Source organism: Micromesistius poutassou (genome assembly GCF_964030765.1).
Source record: "Micromesistius poutassou genome assembly, chromosome: 18".
NCBI lineage: Eukaryota > Metazoa > Chordata > Actinopteri > Gadiformes > Gadidae > Micromesistius > Micromesistius poutassou.
This window is the reverse complement of record NC_140288.1, coordinates 14,714,079-14,737,302: the sequence shown is the minus strand read 5'-3', so window position 1 is coordinate 14,737,302 and position 23,224 is coordinate 14,714,079. Positions and strand designations below refer to the sequence as shown.

Sequence of the window (23,224 nt, the reverse complement as noted above, 5' to 3'; positions counted from 1 at the left end):
TAATCTTTTGCATCATGGACTCCATTTTGGAATCCACTCCTGACAGAAAGACTGTTACTGGCAAAAAATAAAATAATCCTGTTTTTTGTTGGCCTTTGTGTCTAGATCAGCCTTTCTAGGTGTACCTCTACACTGATATATAAGGGGATCTCTGACCTTTCTTTAATAGATGAAAGCTCCATCGCTGTCATTGATTTCTTCTCTCGTCTCATCTTTCATCTGCCCTGGCCTGACTCTGCCTTGGAGAAGCGGTCGTCCTCATTTTTTGGGGACCTTCCAACAGCTTTAAAAGGAATCCAAAATGTCACGCGTATGCAAATTAGCAGACTGTCTCATAAAGTTCTCAGAAACTAGAAACACAGGTACTTAAAAAAATTAACTTTTAAACAAAGGGTACAGATTTGTCGGAAAAAAAACATTTATTTCGAGCAATCTCATTGGTATAAAAAATATTGATATTTATAAAAAAAATATATATATATAAATATTTGATATCACAATATTAGACACTTTGAAAGGCCTCATAACACCAAGTTCATCAAATCTCTAGTTCAGCCAAAAGATCAACACCAAAAAAAAAGTATGATTGGCTTACGTTAAATATATATAGACATTTTTTAGCGTGGATATTTTCCCCGTAATTACAACACAGGCATTCATTTCAGGCATTCATCAGTTTAGTTTTAGATGTTTAAATTATATTTTAGACTATAACAGTTATATTTAATAACATAGGAACAGGATTATGAGAAATATCATAAATATCTGATGGTTCAGGATCTTCGTTATATTTGATTTATAATAAGGGCCATCAGAACTGCATTATTACATTTCATTCTGGTGACCTACAAATGTAATTTGACGATGGCTTGTGACTAAAAGACGTGCAGGAGAAGTAATTCCAATCAAAGCATATATCCACCATCCAAGGTGACAGAATTTCTCCCTTTGTTTTGTCTCCTAGCAACAAGGGCCCTCTGGCAGTTGATTGGTACTAAATAATTATAGAAATGGCTTTTTATATAGTCTCAATGAGACCCTTTAAATATGATTAGATTTAATTGATTTTTTAAAAATAATTCTTTATTACACTTTTATTACATCGTATTAGGTCTTGTATTATCAGGATTGTATTATTTCATTTTGCACACTTTTTTGTATTTAGCTATAATTAGAGCTTTCCTCGTTTAAAATCACTATCAGCTCCCCAGTGCACCTACTGTAAGGGGATTGTAGATACACACTTTAGCCATAGTCTTATTCATAGCTGGGGTCCATAATTCAATCCCAATTAAAAGAAAATCCTCCAGAGATGCTGACTTGAGCAGTATTTCTCAACTCACCCAGAACAGATGATTAATAGGCTGATGGAGTTGTGCTTCAATTATAATTTCACTCATTACAGTATTAAAAAGAAGAGATCGGCATTCTTTGTTTAAAGAAGTATATCTACTTAAATTACATTTACATTGCATTCAGAATTACCACACAGCCTGGTTTTGCAATAATATCTTGCCAGTGACAATGTAAAATATTTCCTGTGAGATTATTTAATTCATTCATAATTATATTAAAGTTAAATGATTTGCTTACGTATTGGAATTGAAACGCTATAATTGAGCAGTGACAGCAAGCAAAATGATTGAGAAATTATGAAAAAACGATATATTTGCGATGGCATTTTAACATAAAGCGGACGTCCTTAGCTACTGATTTATGATATCTGGGTGTAAACTTGTTGTTAAAGGAGACAAGTATAATATTTTCTCCAATAGTTTCCACTGACCTGTAAAATACACACACACGACTACACACACACACACACACACACACACACACACACTCACTCACTCACTCACTCACTCACTCACTCACTCACTCACTCACTCACTCACTCACTCACTCACTCACTCACTCACTCACTCACAAACAAATACACAACCACATACACCAATTTATACCCACTCACATACACACAATCTTACCTCACTCACTCCTTCACTGACTCACTCATGTATGCACACTGGCTATACACCAACAAACAAACAAATGCACACACATACACACCCACACACACACACACACACATTATGAATGGTGGGTTACAGGGTTGGTGTGTGTCCTTGTGGCCTTTGGCGTGCTCCTGTGGGACGTGGCATTGACGTACCAGAAGGCAGTAATTAGGAGACCAGGCCTCCCTCCCAGGCATCGATCCCTGTTCCAGAGCAAGGTGAGCCATGGGCGTCTGGACCGTAGACTATACGATGACTATATACATGAGGGGTCCAGACGCCCCGGTTAGGGGCAGTGGGGGGGCCCTGGTGTGCTGGCTATACTAATCTGGTGTTTACTATCCATGTTGTTTATTTGTTGTTCTGTTGTTGTGTGGTTGTTAACTATATAATGTTGTTGTGTTGTTGTTAATTATATATGTTGTTGTGTTGTTGTTTGCTATGCATTAAGTTATGGGTTTATTATGTGGTTGTTTCCTATGGGTGTTGTTGTCTATATTGCAAATATAGTTGTTTACTATGTGTATTTTTGTTATGTTGTTGTTATGTGGTGTTTTACTATATATGTTGTTGTTATGTGGTGTTTTACTATATATGTTGTTGTCTTGTTGTTTCTATTTTGTTATATTGTTGTTCTGTGGTCGTTTACTATGTTGTAATGTTGTTGTGTAGTGGGTATCCTATATATTTTGTTATGGGATTCTTTACTATACCATTTTTTATTTATTTATGTGTCTTTAAAGGTCTTTGCAGCCTTATTTTACACAAGAGTGGAAATTAGTATAAAGTGAAACACACTAGCCAGTAGACTATGACGTCAGTTGTTGCTTTGTTCAGTATTCTTCCACTTCATATACTTTGCATAGATAAGGTGTGTTAATAAATGTAACTGAACACATTGAACAAGAGCAGCTTAATCCTAAGGAGACGGAATATAACTCTACAGTCAATAGACAACCACTATTACACAACAGCAATACAATAGCAACTCCTTATTACATAACATAATTAAAGACGAAAAATGTAAATACTACTACTACTAATAGTGGCCACTGACAAGCCTGAACCCAGAACCTTCTGCCTTTGAAGCCTGAGAGCTGACCAATGAGAGCATACCAATGCAACCTGACCATTGAGAGTACAGTCCGAGCTGACCAATGAGCACCTTCGCCTACTCTCTTCTCTTGAGACATCACCTCTTTCTCCTCTTTAGTGATCAACACATGTTTATTTGTAGGGGCTTTACAGTGTAGTAAATACACAACCGCAGTGCAAAGCAACGACATAAACAACAAAACTCTCCCTCTCAGTGGATGAACGAGTGAATAGATTAGAAAGTAAGGATGCTTGCAAGAAGGAAAGAAGGAGAGATGAATAAAGGATCAATGAATGAATGATGAATAAAGGATCAATGAATGCATGATGAATACAATCGGCCCCCATTGATCTCCATCTCTGAAAATCATTTGACGTGACAACCCCCCCCCCCCTCTCCCAGGCAATCCAACGCGGAGGAGAGAATATAGAGAGCCTCTCTGTGTGATCAAAATCAAATATGGCAGAGGTTAGGTTTCTATGGCGATCAGGTGGCGGGCCCATCGTTGACATATGTGGGTCGAACAGCAAAGGAACTGGCAACCCCATTACTAGTCTGCCAAAAATGTGACCAGCGTATGTAAAACAGCCCTCTTTATGGATCTCACACTTCACAATAAATCTGTTTCTTAATTATATCTCTTATGGTAGTCCCTCTATCCCTATTATCATTATATTCATTACCTTAAGACAGACAGAAAGGCAGACATATTGACGAAGGGACCGACGGACGGGCCGTCATCAGTCTTCCCCTGAGAGGAAGAACAATTAGGAAGGAAGGAATGGAAACAGTGCAAAAAAGAAGATACAGGAACAAACAAACATATAATTAATCAAAAAAGCGATTCAAAATAACAGGGAAAAACATCCATTTTACAAATTATGACAGCGTTGTTAAAAAGCCTTATTATCTACATAGACCACCATACTGTCAGCCTTCCCACTCATTACCACTGATAACCGCTAGGAGGAGAATCTAAATTAAGCGCACCTTCAGAATCAATATCTTCACATCAGAGCTGCTTTTAAATATGAACAGCATACTGCATGTCTGAACAGCATACAGGATACTGCATGTCTGTAGACACAAGTGAAAAGCGTGGGTGTGTGTGTGTGTCTTGCATGAGAAAAAACAACATTTACCAAAGCATAATAAACGCTTTATTGTAGGCTACATTCATCGTGACTTGTTTATTAGCAGTGGCACCACCTACAGGACGGAAACTGCAGCTACAACTACATCACACGTGGTTACTCAAAGGTGCTCACCGGTTTGACACAGAAATTAAGAGCTAAACAAATACACTTGATTGGGGGCCTTCTATCCGAAAGACTATTTAAGTAACATGTGTTGAATCCCGATAGCTTTGTAGGCCTGTTGGTGAGCTTTAATATTGCACAAGGCAGGGTGCTGACTAATCGTCCGCACCACATTTGGCCGGGAAGAGTAAAGCAACTTCTCGGAAACAGAATACGAGTGTGAGACATTGATGACAACTTCCTTTTCCGAGCTGGGGCCTCGGAAAAAGGAAATTGTCATCAAAGTCTTATATCCTCGCTCTTTATATTTAACAGGCGCTTAAAAACCCACTGGGTTTCCCACTGGGTCTGGCGGTGGATGTCCGCTGAGTCGTGGTGATTCATCACATCAGGAGTTAGATCTACAATATCGTAGTGCACACAATTGTGTGCAACGGTGTACAACTCAAGATCCAATAACAATAAGACTCGCTGAAAACCCCAATGACTAACGTTACTGTAATGTTGTGTATAATTGCGGGTATTTTATATCTAGAAGCAGGCCTATAGGTGGGAGTGATAGTAGGCCATCGGTAGAAATAATCCGATCTCATGTATTTGATGCAGACTTCATTATCAATGAATTGAAACAATGGAAATCACACTGCTTAAGGTGGACATTTCAATCCTGTGATCTGACCATCTAGCATAGGCCTATAGCATTACATTTTTCAAAGGCTAAAGATTGAAAAGGATTGCTGCAACCACCTTTTATTAAAATGAATTAGCATAAACATTAACACACAGATGGGTTTTGTGTAGCTAACGTATAATGACGTCACTGTATTGAGACTGTGCCCCTTTTTCTAAAATCCTCTTGTGTTTTACGGTCCACCCCCCAATAACCCTCTCCTGGCTCCTCTCTCAGACGGAGTTGTGTTCTGAATAAACCTACTGTTTATTGACTGTTTGCTTTGTATAATACGTAACAAAGCATATAGATTGTGTCTCACTAGGACCAGCACACACACGCGCACACACACACACACACACACACACACACACACACACACACACACACACACACACACACACACACACACACACACACACACACACACACACACACAAAGAATGGGAAGGCTATAGATTACTAACTGACTCCCAAGGGCAATGTTTGAGGTCCATTGAACAGGACTAAGGGCCTCGCATTTGCCTGCCACCCTTTCTCTGCTCCACTGCCTCTTGGGCAGAATCCAATCAGCAAAATCAGCCTTCTGAATTTAACTGCCATCTATGTCTACTTAGCCTATAACATAGAATCATCTCGCTTCCGGGGTTGGTGGTTTAGCTATTCCAGATGTGGCCCACACACACACACACACACACACACACACACACACACACACACACACACACACACACACACACACACACACACACAGTATATGAGGAAGAAAGTTGATGTGCTACAGTACAATCCAATGAAAGGCACCAAGCTGACTAATCATTACCTTATGAAGTATTGACTTCATTCATGATAGTAGATAGTAATGGAGTTCTGGACTCGGTTTATTATGGTCCTCTAGTGCCATCGTCTGTCATTCGATGGTAACTACAACAAATATATCGCTCATATTGTATAGTGTTTGTGTGTCATTCCTAAATTAATAAGAATTATTATAAAACCTACGATTTATTTGTAAGTAAAATAAACAAGAGAAAAAAATAAAAAAGCTTTGGCCTATAGTTGTCTGTGATATTCAACCAATTGAAAAGCAATTCTTATTCTTATTATTATCTAACAACTTATTATCTCTAAGTAAGTCATTTACAATACAGATATGTTCATTAGTTACAATAACTTATATGATTATTCATTCTGCTTTGGAAAAACAAGAACTTGTGAAGGCCTTTTATGTATATGTCCATAGCCAATGGCCTACATTCTTGTTGACTTTCTTGTACATAATGTGAACAAACATGAAACCGTTATTCTCATGGACGTATGCATATGCGGTCATCAATAATGTCTGAATAACCTTTGCAGTTTTAAGAAAAAACTCTTTGGGCGAGTCTCTGGCGCATGCGCTCTTCCACCCCTCGCTCCCGCTCACACTGACCTACCAGTTTCTGCAGCGCAACTTGAAGGAAACCGGGGCTCGAACAGGAACACGCCCAGTGGCTCAATACTGGAATAAATCACATCGGCATGGCCGCTATTTTCGGGAAGATAATATTCGGCATTTATGTGGACATCAAAAGAAGCGATGGTAGGTACACAACGCTTTCAACTAGGCCCAATGAGAATCGCGGAGCTCACCCATATTATCAGAGAAAATCGTGGATGTCTCCAGGCACAAGCTCCACCATCATCTTTGTTGCTGCCTGCGCCTTGGCCAACGCCACCGTCGATTTGGGGAGGATCACTTGGGTTTCGGAACGAGACGATTCCTTAGGATAAACCTCGTGTCTTTACAATGACTACCAGTACGGGGACTCTGGTTGACCATGGACTGTCAACCGCCGAGACGTTACTTACAATTGCATTCACCACCTGTGCGGTAGTCTGGCCAAATAGGTTGGCTCTATTTTATTACCCCCCCCCCCTCCACCCCACGCCATACCTAGAGGATATGATCTTGGTCTCTACGCCAACGTGACCGGCGTTATGTTTAACTTTCAACCCCTGAGGAAAATAGTACATAGATGGCATTCAGCCATTCAGCCTTTTCGATGATTTTTCGTTCAAAGTGGCCTATTGGATCAGTAGCCATGCATGCGTGTCCTGTCACTTGAGTGCAATTACTTCAATCCTCAAACCGCAAATGAAAGACGCTGCTATATTTAGGTTACTGGGGCTATTTCATGACACAGGCTGTGCCAGCTGCACAGTACAGTAGAACCATTAATTTCCACCCAGAAATAGGCCATTCGGCATTTCGGCGTCACGCTATGACCATACACTTCTGCCTGTGTGTCTGCGTGGTACGATAGACTGAACCAACAGCTGGATTAGAAGTAAAACGACGAATTAACGTTTTGCCACGGAAGGGAACGGGTTGTGATTCGATGCGCACACGATCTAAGGGTAGATCATTAGCATACTACGAGTGTCTGGGTCCGCTTCGATCATGCAGCAGCGAACACGCCTTGTAGCTCCATCATCTGGTGCCTGCTGTCTGCCTCTCTCCTCCACCACAGGCAGAATACACCATGCGATGGTCACGGCCCTCAACGAGGAGAACGAGAGCGTGACAGTGGAGTGGTTGGAGAATGGAGACACCAAAGGGAAAGAGGTGGGACTGAAGAAGAGGGAGCTAAATAATGAAATAAGGGTTGTGCCTTTTGTACACACGTTGTCAATTGGGACTGGATTTCAATCTATCAGACACCGTTTTACCTTGGGATTTAAGTTCCCAGTTCATAATGATAATTCAAATCCAGACATAGTGTAGTTCCAGGCATATGAAGGTATACAGAAGTATAGACATATTGTAATAGCCTTTCAGTGAACTGACCATACATACATACTCATGAATAGCTGCTCCTGGCTAGCTGTCATCTGATTGGTGGAGCCTGTAGCTAGCTACCTGTAATAGCCTGGGTGTTTGAGCAGAATATGAATACCAAGCTCTCATGCTGTAGCTCATTCATTAGTAATACAGGACAGCCACACAATAACTCAGGATCATAACAATACACCAATAAATAATATTACCCAATAAAGTACCATTACAAATTCCACCTTCAGCCATTTCTATTTGACCAGTGTCAGGTAAAAGGACGTTGATTGTGCACATTTATTTAGCAATTGAGAAGAACGATTTTCAGTGAGTTCAGATACAGGTCATTTAGGAGTTAGGTGCATGAAGGGTATGTAAGGAGGATCTTGCTCAAGTGTGCCTACAGGTAAGCTTGATACATATATTTACATGTATTTAAATGTCATTTCAGAATACGTAGACACATATCTCATGTCTGTGGAACCAAGTCACCCCTCTTGGACAATCAAAGACATACTCTCTACTCTACTTATGGTTTTTCAACCAAGGACATGTGATTACTTGGGTGGGGTACCTGGTTGGGGTAACATTGCTCCTTGTGCCCTCAGATTGACCTGGAGAGCGTTTTCGCTCTTAATCCACATTTTGCACCTGAGGAGGAGGTGCCACTGAGTCCAGAGACTCCTCCTTCCTCCACCTCAACTGCTGCCAAAGCCACCAAGCTGCCCAAGGTGTCCTCCACCTCCCTATGCACCACCACCAACACACAGTCATCACCTGACACCGTCACCCCCATGATCTGCCGTATTTCTGCTACATATTGTTAATGGATGGACGCAGGAATACATTTATACATGTGATGATTACTCAACATGAACTAGAAATACTTTGAAAGCGTAATTGATTGGTTGAATGATCACACACCTATGATGGTCAACCGGTATTACGGGTTAATGAAAGGCGTCATTATCAGGAGTATCATTAAAGGAGGATCAACGTACCTCTCAACTCAGGTCCATGTCAACCAGCCTTCATGTCAGTGTGATGAGTGTTGTTCTTCTTGGTAATGGCGATTATGACAAATCTCCTTGTTTTCACGTTCTTCCAGAGTCGACGGACAATCGTTCCACCCAAGACTGAGAACCCAATGCGAGAGAACCGAGGTACGGCCGCTGACCCACAGACCCTCCTCCAGAGATCTGCCGGCCCACATTAAGACTCTTTACTCTTTTTACTGTCTTTTGTTTACAGAACAAAGTGAGCGATAGAAGGGAAACGAGTTCAGAATGATCAATAAAACACTGTAGTTGTGTTAATGATATACTGTACATTTCCGTGTTTGACCACCGCCTTTCCTACTTTAAAATGATGCATGTTCATCCCAACCTTGAATAACCCCGGATACACAACCTCCTGAGATTAATAAAGTGCTTTCTTATCTAATAGTAAAACAAATGTGTTTTAATAACATACGTGTACATACTGCATATGGATAATGGTCGTGCTAAGAAGGGTTAACCCTGCCATGGTACTGTAGGGCACTTCGATGATATTATGCAAATAGCATAATATGTTATTTGTCTGTTAGAAGCAGCTAATAATGCCATACATTTCATTTAAAGTGCAGTGTGTGTGTGTGTGTGTGTGTGTGTGTTTTAACCTGACATGTCCCCCACCTCCAGCTGCATCAGTTGGCACCACCCGGGCCCGGCCCAGCCACCAGATCCCGGCCAGTGAGCCCCCCCCGCCTGCCATCCAGCCCCAGCCCACACAGGCACAGACCCTGCTGCAGCAGCAGATGGGTAAACACAGAGCGACACACACAGAGCAACACACACAGAGCAACACACACAGAGACACACACACAGAGCAACACACACAGAGACACACAGCCACAGAGACACCTCATACTCACAGAGGAAGTACACAGTGCTAACATGCAGAACCACGGAACAGCAGCACAGCACAGACAGCTGCACACAGTAACCTTAGAATGACACACAGTAACATGTAGACACAGTCACAGCCACACACAGTAACATACATGGACACTTACACAACTACATGTGAAACTACACATTGCAACATATATAGACTGACTCTTTTATAGAACTACACCCCTTAACGTACATAGACAGACACTGTTATAGAACTCCACACAGAACTACACACTACATACAGTAGTCACCGTTATAAAACCACACACAGTAACATACTTAGACACTGTGCAGAGCCAAGATGGCGACGAGGGCCGCAGGGCTGGATGTGTGGCTGTTTACCAGTCACCAGTGACCTCATGCCTCCCAGGCCATATTGTGCTGGCGAGGCTGAAAGGCCCTTTGAGTCGGCCACAGGCTCAGCTTTTATTACTGCGTGAGTTATCGCCCTTCAGGAAAGCATTCAGATTAAGCGTTGAATATAAAGAACTGTGAATGTTTAATTTCGTAAAAAGTGTGTTACTTTTATGAAATTAAACATTAAGCTTGAATTTGCAAACACGAGACTTATATCAAGTTGTTAGATTGTGATGATCCTTTTTCGCTCTTCCTCTGTCTGTTATACTCTTTTATCTTTCCCTCTCTCTCCCTATCTCCCACTCTTCTCTCTTTCACACTCTATATCTCTTTCTCTCTCCTCTCTCTCCCCCCTTCCTGCCCCTATCTCTCCCTCACCCTCACTCCCTCTCCTTTTCTCTCTCTCTCTCTCTCTCTCTCTCTCTCTCTCTCTCTCTCTCTCTCTCTCTCTCTCTCTCTCTCTCTCTCTCTCTCTCTCTCTCTCTCTCTCTCTCTCTCTCTCTCTCTCTCTCTCTCTCTCTCTCTCTCTCTCTCTCTAGCGCGGAGGAAGTCTAACTGTGTGAAGGAGGTGGAGAAGCTGCAGGAGAAGAGGGAGAAAAGGAGACTCCAGCAGCAGGAACTCAGAGAGAAGAAAGCACAAGTCAGACTCGGATCTAACTGCTTTAACCGTGCCCATGTCCTCGGAGAACACTGCTCTGATTGGTTGCATTTCTTTGTATTGTGGTCTGTCATTGCAGGAGGTGGATGCCACTCTACCCAACTATGAGATCATGTGTATGATCAGGGACTTCCGGGCCAGTCTGGACTACAGGCCGCTGAACACCACTGATCTGGTATGTTCAACACAGCAGGCAGGATGGGGAAGGAATTCACCAAAATAACCCAGTCTGCCTAGCAATCGAATTGAAGCTTTTGAGAGCTTTAGAATGATTCCTTGGCTGGTAAAGAGAGCATACCACTGTCTGCGCTACAACTGTGTGTGTTGATGTTTCAGATAGAGGAGCACAGGATCTGTGTCTGTGTACGAGCACGGCCACTCAATAAAAAAGGTTAGTAACACTTTATTATACTTTTGAAGCAACATCATATTAACTATAAACACCCTTGTTATAATACTAATTATTTAAGGGGTCATTGTTTATCGCCAGCTACCTACCCTTTAGTGACGTCCCAAGTGGGAGTATCCCCCTATCTGCATGATGAATAGATCAGCCTACCAGTTGGTACGGTCCGCTGGGCGGTCGGCCTATTCATCATACGTCTGGGTGACATCACACTCCCACTTGGGATGTCACTAATGGAGAGATGCTGCTATATGTAGGTTGGGTTGGGCTGACCAGTCGTCGTCAAACCTGGTGATATAAAAACGTTGTCTCCATTCCCTCTCCTTGTTCAGAGCTGACCACCAAGGACCTGGACGTGATCACCATCCCCAGCAAGGACGTGGTGATGGTCCACGAGCCCAAGCAGAAGGTGGACCTGACCCGCTACCTGGAGAACCAGACCTTCCGCTTCGACTACGCCTTCGACGACAGCACCACCAACGAGATGGTCTACAGGTGTAGTACGGGGGGCAGGACCCCCTGTCTTCCTGTGCCCCTAAGAGCAGTGGATCGATCCTAGCAGCAGACCTAGAGCTACAACAGACCTGACTCTGAATTCTAATTAATCTGAATCTGAATTCAAAATGGCTGAATCTAAGTGTAAAATTGGTTCCTCAGGTTCACTGCCCGTCCTCTGGTTGAGACAATATTTGAAAGGGGGATGGCCACCTGTTTTGCGTACGGACAAACTGGAAGTGGAAAAACACACGTGAGTGTGATATATTTTGTTACAGATGTGTATGTGTAACAGGTAAAGTAGGAATGCTTATAGATTTATGTTTAAGATTAATATGAATTTAACATTTAATATATTTCGGGAGGGGTTTTTAGGGTTGCATTTCTTCCGAGAGACACTTCTGCAGACGTTCTGCATTCTGCCTCATTATCAAGTTGTATGTATATGTCCTCATTTCAGACTATGGGTGGGGACTTCTCTGGAAAGAACCAGGACTGCTCTAAAGGGATCTATGCCCTTGCCGGTCTGTATTCTACCTACTTCTACTTAATTTGTTCACAGCACGTCGCAGTGGCTGTCAGCCATGTTTGGATGCGTTAATCCTAAACCTCTTCTTTTCTTTTTTCAGCCCGAGAAGTGTTTGTTATGTTAGGGAAACCAAACTACAAGAAACTCGACCTTCAGGTCTTTGCCACATTTTTCGAGATTTACAGCGGAAAGGCAAGTGCTGGAAATTGCCCCTTCTATTGATGTTATGAAAGATGTTTTTGTATTATGAATTATGAAAGGTTTTTGTGTTCATCATCATGTAACAAGATTACATTCTGTAATGGTATTTTTTTTTTAGCTTTTTACTTTGCAAGGTTCTAAATGAAGGTTCTAACTGCTAGTTGTAAGTAATGGTTCTAACTTTAATGTAAACGATAGTTCTAACAGTGTGTGTGTGTGTGTGTGTGTGTGTGTTGCAGGTGTTTGACCTGCTGAACCGTAAGGCCAAGCTGCGGGTGCTGGAGGACGGCAAGCAGCAGGTGCAGGTGGTGGGGCTGCAGGAGAAGGAGGTCAAGTGCACAGAGGACGTCCTCAGACTCATAGAGGTTGGGAACAGCTGCAGGTAAATGGCTGAAGGGGGAACCACCAGGTGTGTGTACACACACACCTGGTGGTACATACTACTGTTCTACTTTTGACTACTTTAGTGTTTTAAAGCTGCAGTAGGTAACATTTTCTTGTTAGAATTTTGCTACAAAACATATCTTAACGTAATCACATTGACTCATAGTCTACTGTGAGTGAGTTTCATTGACTGGTGTAGCAGCAGTGCAGAGATATTCCATTCTCGGGTTCCACACCTTTTTCCCTACCAAAGTACTACTAGTACTTAGTACTAGTAGTACTAGTACTACGTAGTACTAGCTAGCAAGCTATATGCTGCAAATGCTATGCTAGCCTTGAATCAGAAAATACATCAGATCTCAAAAAGAAGATTGACAGCCAGCGTTGTTCCTCTTTGAGCTGATCAGTAAGAAGCGGGCCTCGCTGTGAAACTTGAGAACTGAATATCTGCACTGACGCTGCGCTATGTGTGCACGCATAAAACATTGACAAGATATTGAAGAATATGGCAATAACATTTATAGCCGTCTTAAAATGTGCCTGTCTCTCTCCCCCAGGACCTCGGGACAGACGTCGGCCAACGCCCACTCGTCCCGCAGCCACGCCGTGTTCCAGATCATCCTGCGGCGACGGGGCAAGATGCACGGCAAGTTCTCCCTCATCGACCTGGCGGGGAACGAGCGCGGCGCCGACACGTCCAGCGCCGACCGTCAGACCCGCCTGGAGGGCGCCGAGATCAACAAGAGCCTGCTGGCGCTCAAGGTATCTAAAGGGTCGCGCCCAAAACATTAAGCCGTCTCTCAATTCGCGTTCTCGTGTGTTCTCGTGTACTTTGCGTTCTCGGTAAACGTCATCAGTGGTAGCCCCAAGCACTGTTCCAATTCCAAGTACGCGAGGACTGTCGTAAAACCCGTGTGTGTTCTCGATGCGTTCTCGATGAGGCCGTTCTACCGAGGACGCATCGGAGGTGACTCGTGTGGACTTGGGACCGTTAAATATCCCAGGATGCATCATCGAGTCCGCTGCTGTTCCAGTTGCAGAGTGCGTACTCGCGTTCTCGGAAGTCTGTACTTGAAAGTCCGGACTTGCCGAGTACGTACTTCCAAGTCCACGAGAACGTAGTCCGCGTACTTGGTGTTGAGAAACGGCTTGAGTGTTTTTGTCTGGTTTCATACTTGGTAATGTGTGTCTTATATGATCGTCAACATAGTAATGTTTGGTTTTCTTCTATCACAATTGATTATTATTATTATTTTTTCTCATGTGTTTGAACACAGGAGTGCATCCGCGCCCTGGGACGAAACAAACCACACACTCCGTTTAGAGCTAGCAAGCTAACGCAGGTCCTCAGGGATTCCTTCATCGGAGAAAACTCTAGAACGTGCATGGTAGGTTATAACAGTAGTACTAACTTACTTATATTCCCATGAGTACTGCAGATGGAGGTCAGTTATTATGGGATTTCTACTTTCTAGATTGCAACGATTTCTCCTGGGATGGCATCCTGTGAAAACACACTAAACACACTGAGATATGCTAACAGGTAAGACATGTTAATAACATCCTTAAACACACTGAGATATGCTAACAGTTAGGACATGTTAATAACATCCTTAAAGACACTGAGATATGCTAACAGATAGGACATGTTAATAACATCCTTAAACACACTGAGATATGCTAACAGATAGGACATGTTAATAACATGTAAATTCAACGAGATGCTAACAGGTAAGACCCATTAATAACATACTAGAAACTAGATTCAGATTTGTATCTTTATGCACCTTTAACGTTTTCTCTAATGTCTCCTGGTATCTCCAGAGTGAAGGAGTTCGGGATCAGCCCCTCCGACATTCCCTTCGTCCAGAGTGGAGGAGGGGGCGGTCGTTCAGAGCTCTCCCCCACCTACGAGTACGGAGACTTGGCCAACAGGTGACCTCTTCGTCTCTCACTCTGCACCCTATCCACCCAGTTTGTCTTACAACGCCCAGCCACAATAGTCCTCTACAACTAACTTGATCAGCTATGTTCTGTTTCATTCTCTTACGTTCTTTTCGACCACATTCGTTAAAGAAACAATGGCAGGCACTAGATATAGAACTGCAGTATAGAACAGTAGTAGCTGAACCACAACTTTAAACCTAAACCCATACAATAAAAGGGAAGAAAACCCAACATCGTTTTTTTGTTGTTTTAAACATACTTAATATGACACGGTCTTCAACAATGATCTATGCCATTTACCACTGCAACTAAAATAACACGTAACAAGAAAACAGATCAAATTCATGTTTTGGCCCGTCTCCACCAACCAGTTTGTGAAAGTTGTACTCTGCTCCGTTCTCTAGTTGCGTTGTTCTGACTCTCTGCCTCTGGGCCGTGTGTGTCCAGGACCAAGGAGCTGTCTCTGGACGGCGAGGGCCTCATGGACAGCCCTCTGGGGGACCACCACGCCCAGCTGGAGGTCCTGGAGGCCCAGTGGGGAGTGGGAAGCTCCCCCCAGAGGGACGACCTCAAGCTGCTCTGTGAACAGAACGTAAGGCAGCACACACACACACACACACACACATACAGACATACACACACATATACACACACTCACAAAGACACATACGGACATACACACACACATATGGACGCACACACACATATACACACACTCACAAAGATACATACGGACATACACACACACATATGGACGCACACACACACACATATACACACACTCACAAAGATACATACGGACATACACACACATATATGGACGTACACATACATGGGCTGACGCACAAACCCACACACACACGGAAATACACACACATATTATGGAAGTACACACCCATGGACATACACACACAGACCGACACACGCATACACCCAGGCACCCTCACTTGCACACAAAGCATGAAAAAAAACATGCGTGGAGGCACACACATACACGGCCAAATTAAATAACTAGGAATGCGTAAAGAATAAAGCCATGTGTGTACTGACGTGTGCGTACTGTAGTGTCACTCATTCACTGAGTTATTCACTGAGGCGCCCCCTGGTGTTTGTGTGGCTCCCAGGAGGAGGAGGTGTCCCCGCAGCTCTTCAGCTTCCATGAAGCCGTGTCCCAGCTGGTGGAGATGGAGGAGCAGGTCCTGGAGGACCACAGGGCCGTGTTCGGGGTGCGCTGCTCACACACCAACCGTCGTGTCACTCCCACCAACCGGGCTGCCCAGCCCGGGGGTCGGGAGCCCGCTGGGGGCAGCCCGGTGGTCGTATGCGGTCGTGGGTGCACTGTTGACTCATGAGCTTTGGATATTTGGTGAAACATGTTGGGATGACAAAATGTGTTAGAGAGGTCTCATGAAGGTCATTGGGTTGGTCGCTTTGTTCACTTGGACATTTTTTATCACAGGCTGTTAAAATTATGTATTATGCTTTTATCCAAAGTGACTCACTGACAAATGTATAGTTCGTCATTGCTCTGACACTAACAATTTCCCTCGGGATTAATGAAGTACTCTGAATCGGAAACACAGCTGTAATTCACAATGCGTCCACTGTGAGGCGCTGCTTTGCTCACGCTCGCCCTCTCCGTCTCCCCGCCCCCCAGGAGTCCATTCGCTGGCTGGAGGACGAGAAGGTGCTCCTCGAGATGACGGAGGAAGTGGACTACGACGTGGACACGTACGTCACCCAGCTGGAGCAGATCCTGGACCAGAAGATCGACATCCTCAGCGAGCTCAGAGGTGAGGAAGGGCATGACATGACATCATTGACAATTTAATCATTAAGCAGATGCTTTTATCAGCGGCCACACACATTGAATTAAGATTCATGTGGTTAATGAGCAGGTAGGCCATACGGCTTCTTACTGACAGGGATGACCACAGGTCACGGCCGAGATACACGGGCAGGGTGACATTTCACGTAGGCAGGGTTTTTAACCTGCTACACAGACTCCATCTTTGTAGCTTTTGGTTGCCTGTATCATCCGCATCATCCGCACGCAAGATCTGCTTTACTGGGTGCGTATTAAGTTTTCTCCAAGTGATATTGCAGTTAGTGTTTTGGGTTTGGAAGTGAAGGCTTTATCGACTGGCACTGAATTAGTGGACTTGTTTCTGATAATTACAGTGCGTGTTTTTTCACACCGTTCTATGGAGTGTTTACCAGTTTGAGGGCCGCATTGCTGTGCGTAGAGAGAAGAGATGCGCGGCTTCTGTGGACCGTGTAACAGATTCAGTTGGTTATGTCGCACGCCCTCTGCTGCGGGCAGTCATCTGTGACCTGTGCGCAGTGTTTTGGCCGCTAGGCTGAAGACTTGGCTGGGAGTCGAACACTCCGGCTCACTACATTGTCCTGCTGCCCCTTCTGTTAAAGCTCAGATGTTTTAAGAACACTCTGATACAATTGAACTAGTGAGGAAATGAATGATACTAAAACACTCATAATTGTTGAAATAACTAGGGACTGGCATTCTGAGTTATGAAGTACTTTAAAGTCCCAATGTGTAAGATTGAGCCCCTCCCAGTTAGTAGGCGGGGGACTTTCACAATTCAAAAAACTCTACAACAGTATTCTGTCTACCCTAGCTGGCTGTTCAGCTGTGTGACGCCAACTGGCTATCAACTATGAGCTAGTTTACACATTGCTGCTTTAACTGAGAACTACAAACAGCCAACGTTACATACTACTTGAGCACTGTTCTGTCAAAGCTGGGGGCAACGTTGAAACTTTATATGGGATGTCCCGTAACAAATTCTTGACCCTCATCCACTTTCTGTGTGTACACAAAAGTCCTGAGATTCATTCTGACTCCTCCTCCTCTCTCTCCTTTCCCAGACAAAGTCAAGTCCTTCCGCTCTGCGCTTCAGGAGGAGGAGCTCGCTAGCAAGAAGATCCCCAGCATGGTCAAGAAGTGTCGTGCTCTATAGACACACACACACACACACACGCATGCTCCTCCCCTGCCGACCGAATTATCGGAAAAGCCATTTTTCTTTGCAGTACTTGATTTGCGATTTTTTTACGTTACGATGTCATTCCTTATATTGTCAATGCAACCTGACGATTTTTTTATTGTATTTATTAAGTATTTTACAAGCACTTTATGTTGAGAATTCAGAGCGAATTCATTTTTTAACTGGATAACTATAACATATTGTTATTTGTTATGTTTTGGTTGTAATCCCTTAAATGCTGAATGGTTTCTCAGTGTGCCGGAGCGCTTTTCACACACATCATCTCACTTTGTTATTCCTACAGGATTTAAATCCACACTAAACGTGATCTAAAGGCATCAGTGTGTTTTAAAACCTGTTTCAAGATCTACCTTGTCATTTATTACTTTTGTGATCAATATTTCTTCTTATTTACCATCATCTCTATGAGACAGCCATTCATAGGAAAATTCAATGGCAAAATGGTAAATAACGAGAGCAGCAGCAGCAGCAACCGTAAAGTCTATTTGTTTTTATTCCACAGTACAGTCAATGATGAAGCAAGCTGTGGCCCACGGTTAAGAAAAGAAAAAAATGTAATCTGATTACATCAGATTATTTTACAGACTTAAGGAACTAATATAAGTAGTAAAACAGATTACTCATATTCTGAAAGAAAGCAACACATTGACTAAGAGCGCCTCTTAAGAAGCATTGTTACTTATATTGTAAAGTTGGCCCACACACAGTGCTCTTTCCAACGGTATTGAATGCTTTAAGAAGTGTAAAACAAAGGTTAATAAAGGTTCACCCACTTGGATTAAATGATACTGTGAATTTCTGATCTGAGAAGTACTGTTTCTTTTTAAGTATCTGACTGAAGCGTGAAACATTTTTAATCAAAATACTTTGAACACTGCATATATCTAAAACATAATGATTATTGCCACCATATATAGCTTGAAAACCATGTATGTAATTTGTCCATGTTGACTAATAGCCTAGTGGATATGGGTTATCGTTTCAGTTCCATGTACAAAACTCATTTTAGTATTTGAAAGTAAGTATTCAGATAATACTTAATCATGAATAATTATTTGTATTTTGATTCAGACTGAGACTGAGACTTATATAAGCCTAAAAGTGGTAGAAATTACAAATAATGTCACAAGCTTGTAAGCTGCACTAAACATAGGTGTATTCTAATGCACTCTTTGAAACTAAAGATTATAAAACTCAGAATTTTAGCATTAAGTTCCAGCATGTTTTATAGTGGCAATAATTGTTATGATCTCAAATATAATAAGTATTATGTTTTGCAGAATTTTCCCTTCAACACGGAATACATTAGGCCTACACTCTATATAGTTCAAGGTTGGACCAGTAAGATAATAATTTCCTATTAACCATGAGAACATTTATAATGCTTCGACAGGAATTTCAATAGTTATTGATATACTTCACTGCACAGTTTAACGAGATTGATGAATGACGTGAGTTATCAGGTTTTTAATACCTTTAGTCCGGCCCTTTTAATTTGTAAACAATCCACGTGAAAAATGGATAAAAGGGCCAAGGTGGACATATGCGGATATTTGAAAATTGTCCTTTTCACCGCTAGATGGCATAATTTCCTCAAAAAGTGGCCAATCTTACTGATTCAACATCAAACACAAGGGCTCTTGTAAAGTAACGCCTCCAATCGAAATGGCATGCAGGCTGGTTAAAGAAATAGTATCTGTCTGGGGCTTCAATTAAACATGCACCCAATTGCTGAAAGAGAACCCTTCCTACATTAATTAGCAAAGGTTCTGTAAAATATTTCAGTTTGAAAAATAGTTCAGTCCATCATGCTATAAAATGTTTAGCAGTTGACCTTTGTAAAGACAGAGCAGAGGTCAAAAGTGACTTTGAGTACAAACTTGTTTCATAAGTTGAGGTTCTTATTAAATATGTGGTTTTTTTGGAGTGGCTGTGTTGATGAATTGATTATAGATTGTGCATTGTGACTGAGTACCTGCTGTGATGTTGGTTTTACCTTGCCCCGACTTGAACAATAACATTAGACTGACTGACAAACAAACAAACAAACAAACCATAAAACCACAAACTCACTCTTGGTCCTATACGCAGAGCAACGGAAGGAACTGACCCGACAAGAACGGACAAACAAAAATGCTACATATTTCAAATATATTTCACCTGAAATGTCCATAATAACTCAAGTGTGTTTCGGTAAATAAATAGCTCTCCACTGTATGACTCCTACATATAGATCTTACTTTACAGTATCTACACTGACACAACCAACGACCACAGGGTCTGGATCGGTAACGACTGGGACGGGACAGACATTCAACTCGGGACCACAAACCAGTCAGCCAGTATGGGGACAGGTATGGCTGTATCCAAAAGTCTCTTCCACGGTGGACCTGAAAGCTCAATGCACGGACAAAACCCAAGCAAACTAAGAAAACCTAGATTTGTTTGACCACAACGCAGCGCAAACTCAAGAAAACATGCAAATAGACAAAACATAAGCAAACTAGGAATATATCTTCATCAATTTGAAAACACATTAGGCAAATTCAGACAAGCGAACACGATTCAGACAAATCAAATCACAGAAACTGAAATGGCTGCAGCTACACCAAACGACAACAGAAGAACGGACTCCAGAGGTCCATTGTGTGTATGAACACGTCTGGAGAGCAATAATATCGGAGTCATGCGAGCACAATCTTAAAATAAACCAAAAACACTTTAATTTTAGCTAATTTAAAACACCACCAACGGATAGCTGACTTCGATAACGTCATGAAATGAATTAACAACCGTTTCCAGACGTGTTCATCACTTTTAATTGTCCTCTGGAAGGGCTCCCCTGGTCGTTTGGTATTGGGACTGAATGAGTACCAGTCTGAATATTTAGCGTGTTGTCAAATTGATGAAAATAGGTTATTTGCCTTTTGCATTGTCTATTTGCATGTGTTTTCTAAAGTTGCAGTGCATTGTTGTCAAATTCAGGAAGACCTTTTATTTATTTGCTTGCGTTTTGTCTATTTGCATGTGTTTTCTTTAGTTGCAGTTGAGCTCTCACAGGCACCGTACTCTTCACACAGCGTGAACATCACAAAATGTCTGCCTTTTGACTTGTTTCTATTTCGCTTTCTCCAATCCTCTATTTGCAATAGTATTCGTCATAGGTTTGTATACTAACATGCTTCAAATGCATTTTACATCAAAGTAGCTCTGATTAATCTGAAATACTACACTTAATGTGGCTAATATTGGACCTGAAGGATATCTAGTTGTTGTTGTTATAGTAGGCTATCTTAAACTTTAAAAATATGTATTCCTGTCAATATTTAAAATGTGATTTTAGGTTGTGACCCATTCTCGTACAAAGAGGTTGGATACACTTGGATAAACCTGTCTACATTTTGGCACGTATAGTTACACACCCTTACAGCTACTTACATTATGTTCATGTCTTCACAAAATGTACACACGTGTGCCTACTAGCACATCACCCTGAAATTAATAAAAAAGCTTGTCATGCTCTACAAAGGTATTAACATGTATAAACATGAGAGAATAACTAGATCTTCTGCCATATAGTGCAAAAAAAAAAAAATGAGGTTATACAGTTGAATTACTACAGCATTCAAGAATGGTTTTGGCTTTCATTGTGGCTTGAAACAAATTGCTAATTGTAAATTGTTGAGAATGATACAGAGACAGTAAAGACCTATAGGCACATCCATACTCTGTCTATCTAATCATGGAAGCAGCGCTAGACAGCATCGTAGAAATAAAAGGGAGGACGAGGTACAATCATGCCAAAAGGATTCTCTACCATGATCAGCATTTGGTTCTGTTACTTCACCACTCAACATCCAACTCATTTCCAAGGAGCCACCCAGTAAGGTTCATGGAGAGGATTGTGTGTGAAGTGAACTGTTCTCAAAGTCTCAAGATCGCCCGGCCTCGCGGTGCTCCTTCCACAACCCAGGACTCCGGTGTCACGGCACTTCAGCAGTTTCGTGAAAGCCTTTCCTGCCGAAAGTCCATGTAAAAACCCCCTTCTCCTCCTTCCCCCACTTCCCCCCTCAGTTTGGTGGAATATAACAGCTATATTTGTTGAATGTGTTGTCACGTGAACGCCATCTAAAGTTAAAGCGCAAGAAACGCAGCAAAAAAAACATTGAGGGAGCACTACATGAGCAACGATCTCCCAGTAGCAGCAGCACATATGCACAACGGGAGACCACAGCGTCGCCCTAGTGGCGGACAAGAGGTATTGCAAGCAAATTACCGGATAAAGGGATTGTTGCTGTAGACTGTGGACAGAGTTTGACTTAAGTTCTAACGCTGCATCCCGTGTCCTCCGTCTTCCATAACATTAGTTTGGTAACGTGCCATGTCGTACCATGTCTTGTGGACGTTAAGGCCTTGGGCTGGCCCGTTTGGCCATTGAGAGGAGGAAATAAGAGCCGGTATCGGACCATAGGTAACAACGTCACACACACATACACACACACAGGTGTGTCAACCCCGTAGCAGATCGACACCACTGGCCAAACTGGTAAAAAGATCCAGTGAAAGAGAGAAGCACTGAGTGTGTTGTAGTCTTTTTTTCTTTTTTCTTATAATGGTTATTTGTAGGTGTTGATGGTTTGGCAGCTGTCTCTGAGCCCGTGTTAGAAACGTGTGTATGTACTGTATTTCTGTGGAAAGTGTGACTTTAAACTAAGTGGAAAATGGTTGGCTTTTAACCATGGACACAATTCACTTAACTGGCATCTGTGATGGACTATCGGAACATGTTTAAACAAGTGCTGCTCTATAAATTGTCCTGAGCTTTTGTGTCTGCCTTGCGTGTGTGTGTGTGTGTGTGTGTGTGTGTGTGTGTGTGTGTGTGTGTGTGTGTGTGTGTGTGTGTGTGTGTGTGTGTGTGTAAGAGAGAGTGCGTGTATTTAGGGGTCCCGTAATATGACATTTATTTAAGGCTTAGAATATATGCTGAATAATATTTTTGTCCTAAAATGACCAGTGATGTTCTCTAAATGAAGGGATTACTGAGTGGTTTTGCTACAGAGGAATCGTCTCTATGTTTTCTACTGGTTTCGTTATGATCTTAAAATCGCACACTCTTTCTCTTTCTTGTATCTTCCGGTCTGTTCCGCTACTCCACGTCTAAAGGCTGTATTGACGTGAGCACTTAATACACGCGTTTACACCTGTTCTGTGTTCCGACAGCGTCAGCGTCTCTTCATGTTTAACTTATTCAGGAGATGGTTGTATCTAAAGCGACAGGTTAGGGTGGAGGTGCTTCTAGCCCACAGGTAGACTGGGATCGTTGAGGATCGAACCCAGTACCTTTTGCGTATCCCGCCCCCTTTTGTATACAAACAGAATTCACATGATGTGTTCACATGAATGCAGCCCAACTGATTTCCCAATGGATC

General features: G+C 42.4%; 1 protein-coding gene across 1 annotated transcript; it reads left to right on the top strand.

Annotated features, from left to right (window-relative positions):
* The first annotated feature begins 6,480 nt into the window (after positions 1–6,480).
* LOC311363427 (kinesin-like protein KIF2A) lies at positions 6,481–18,548 on the top strand. The gene is made up of 21 exons (XM_084483374.1): positions 6,481–6,619; positions 7,551–7,645; positions 8,461–8,583; positions 8,961–9,015; positions 9,535–9,654; positions 10,686–10,786; positions 10,884–10,979; positions 11,141–11,195; positions 11,543–11,705; positions 11,868–11,958; positions 12,166–12,229; positions 12,335–12,426; positions 12,675–12,817; positions 13,377–13,581; positions 14,097–14,207; positions 14,295–14,362; positions 14,644–14,754; positions 15,214–15,358; positions 15,891–15,992; positions 16,424–16,559; positions 17,656–18,548. The coding sequence occupies exons 1-21, from the start codon at positions 6,559–6,561 to the stop codon at positions 17,745–17,747; spliced, it is 2,229 nt and encodes a 742-aa protein (XP_084339500.1). The 5' UTR covers positions 6,481–6,558; the 3' UTR covers positions 17,748–18,548.
* Positions 18,549–23,224: the final 4,676 nt, after the last annotated feature.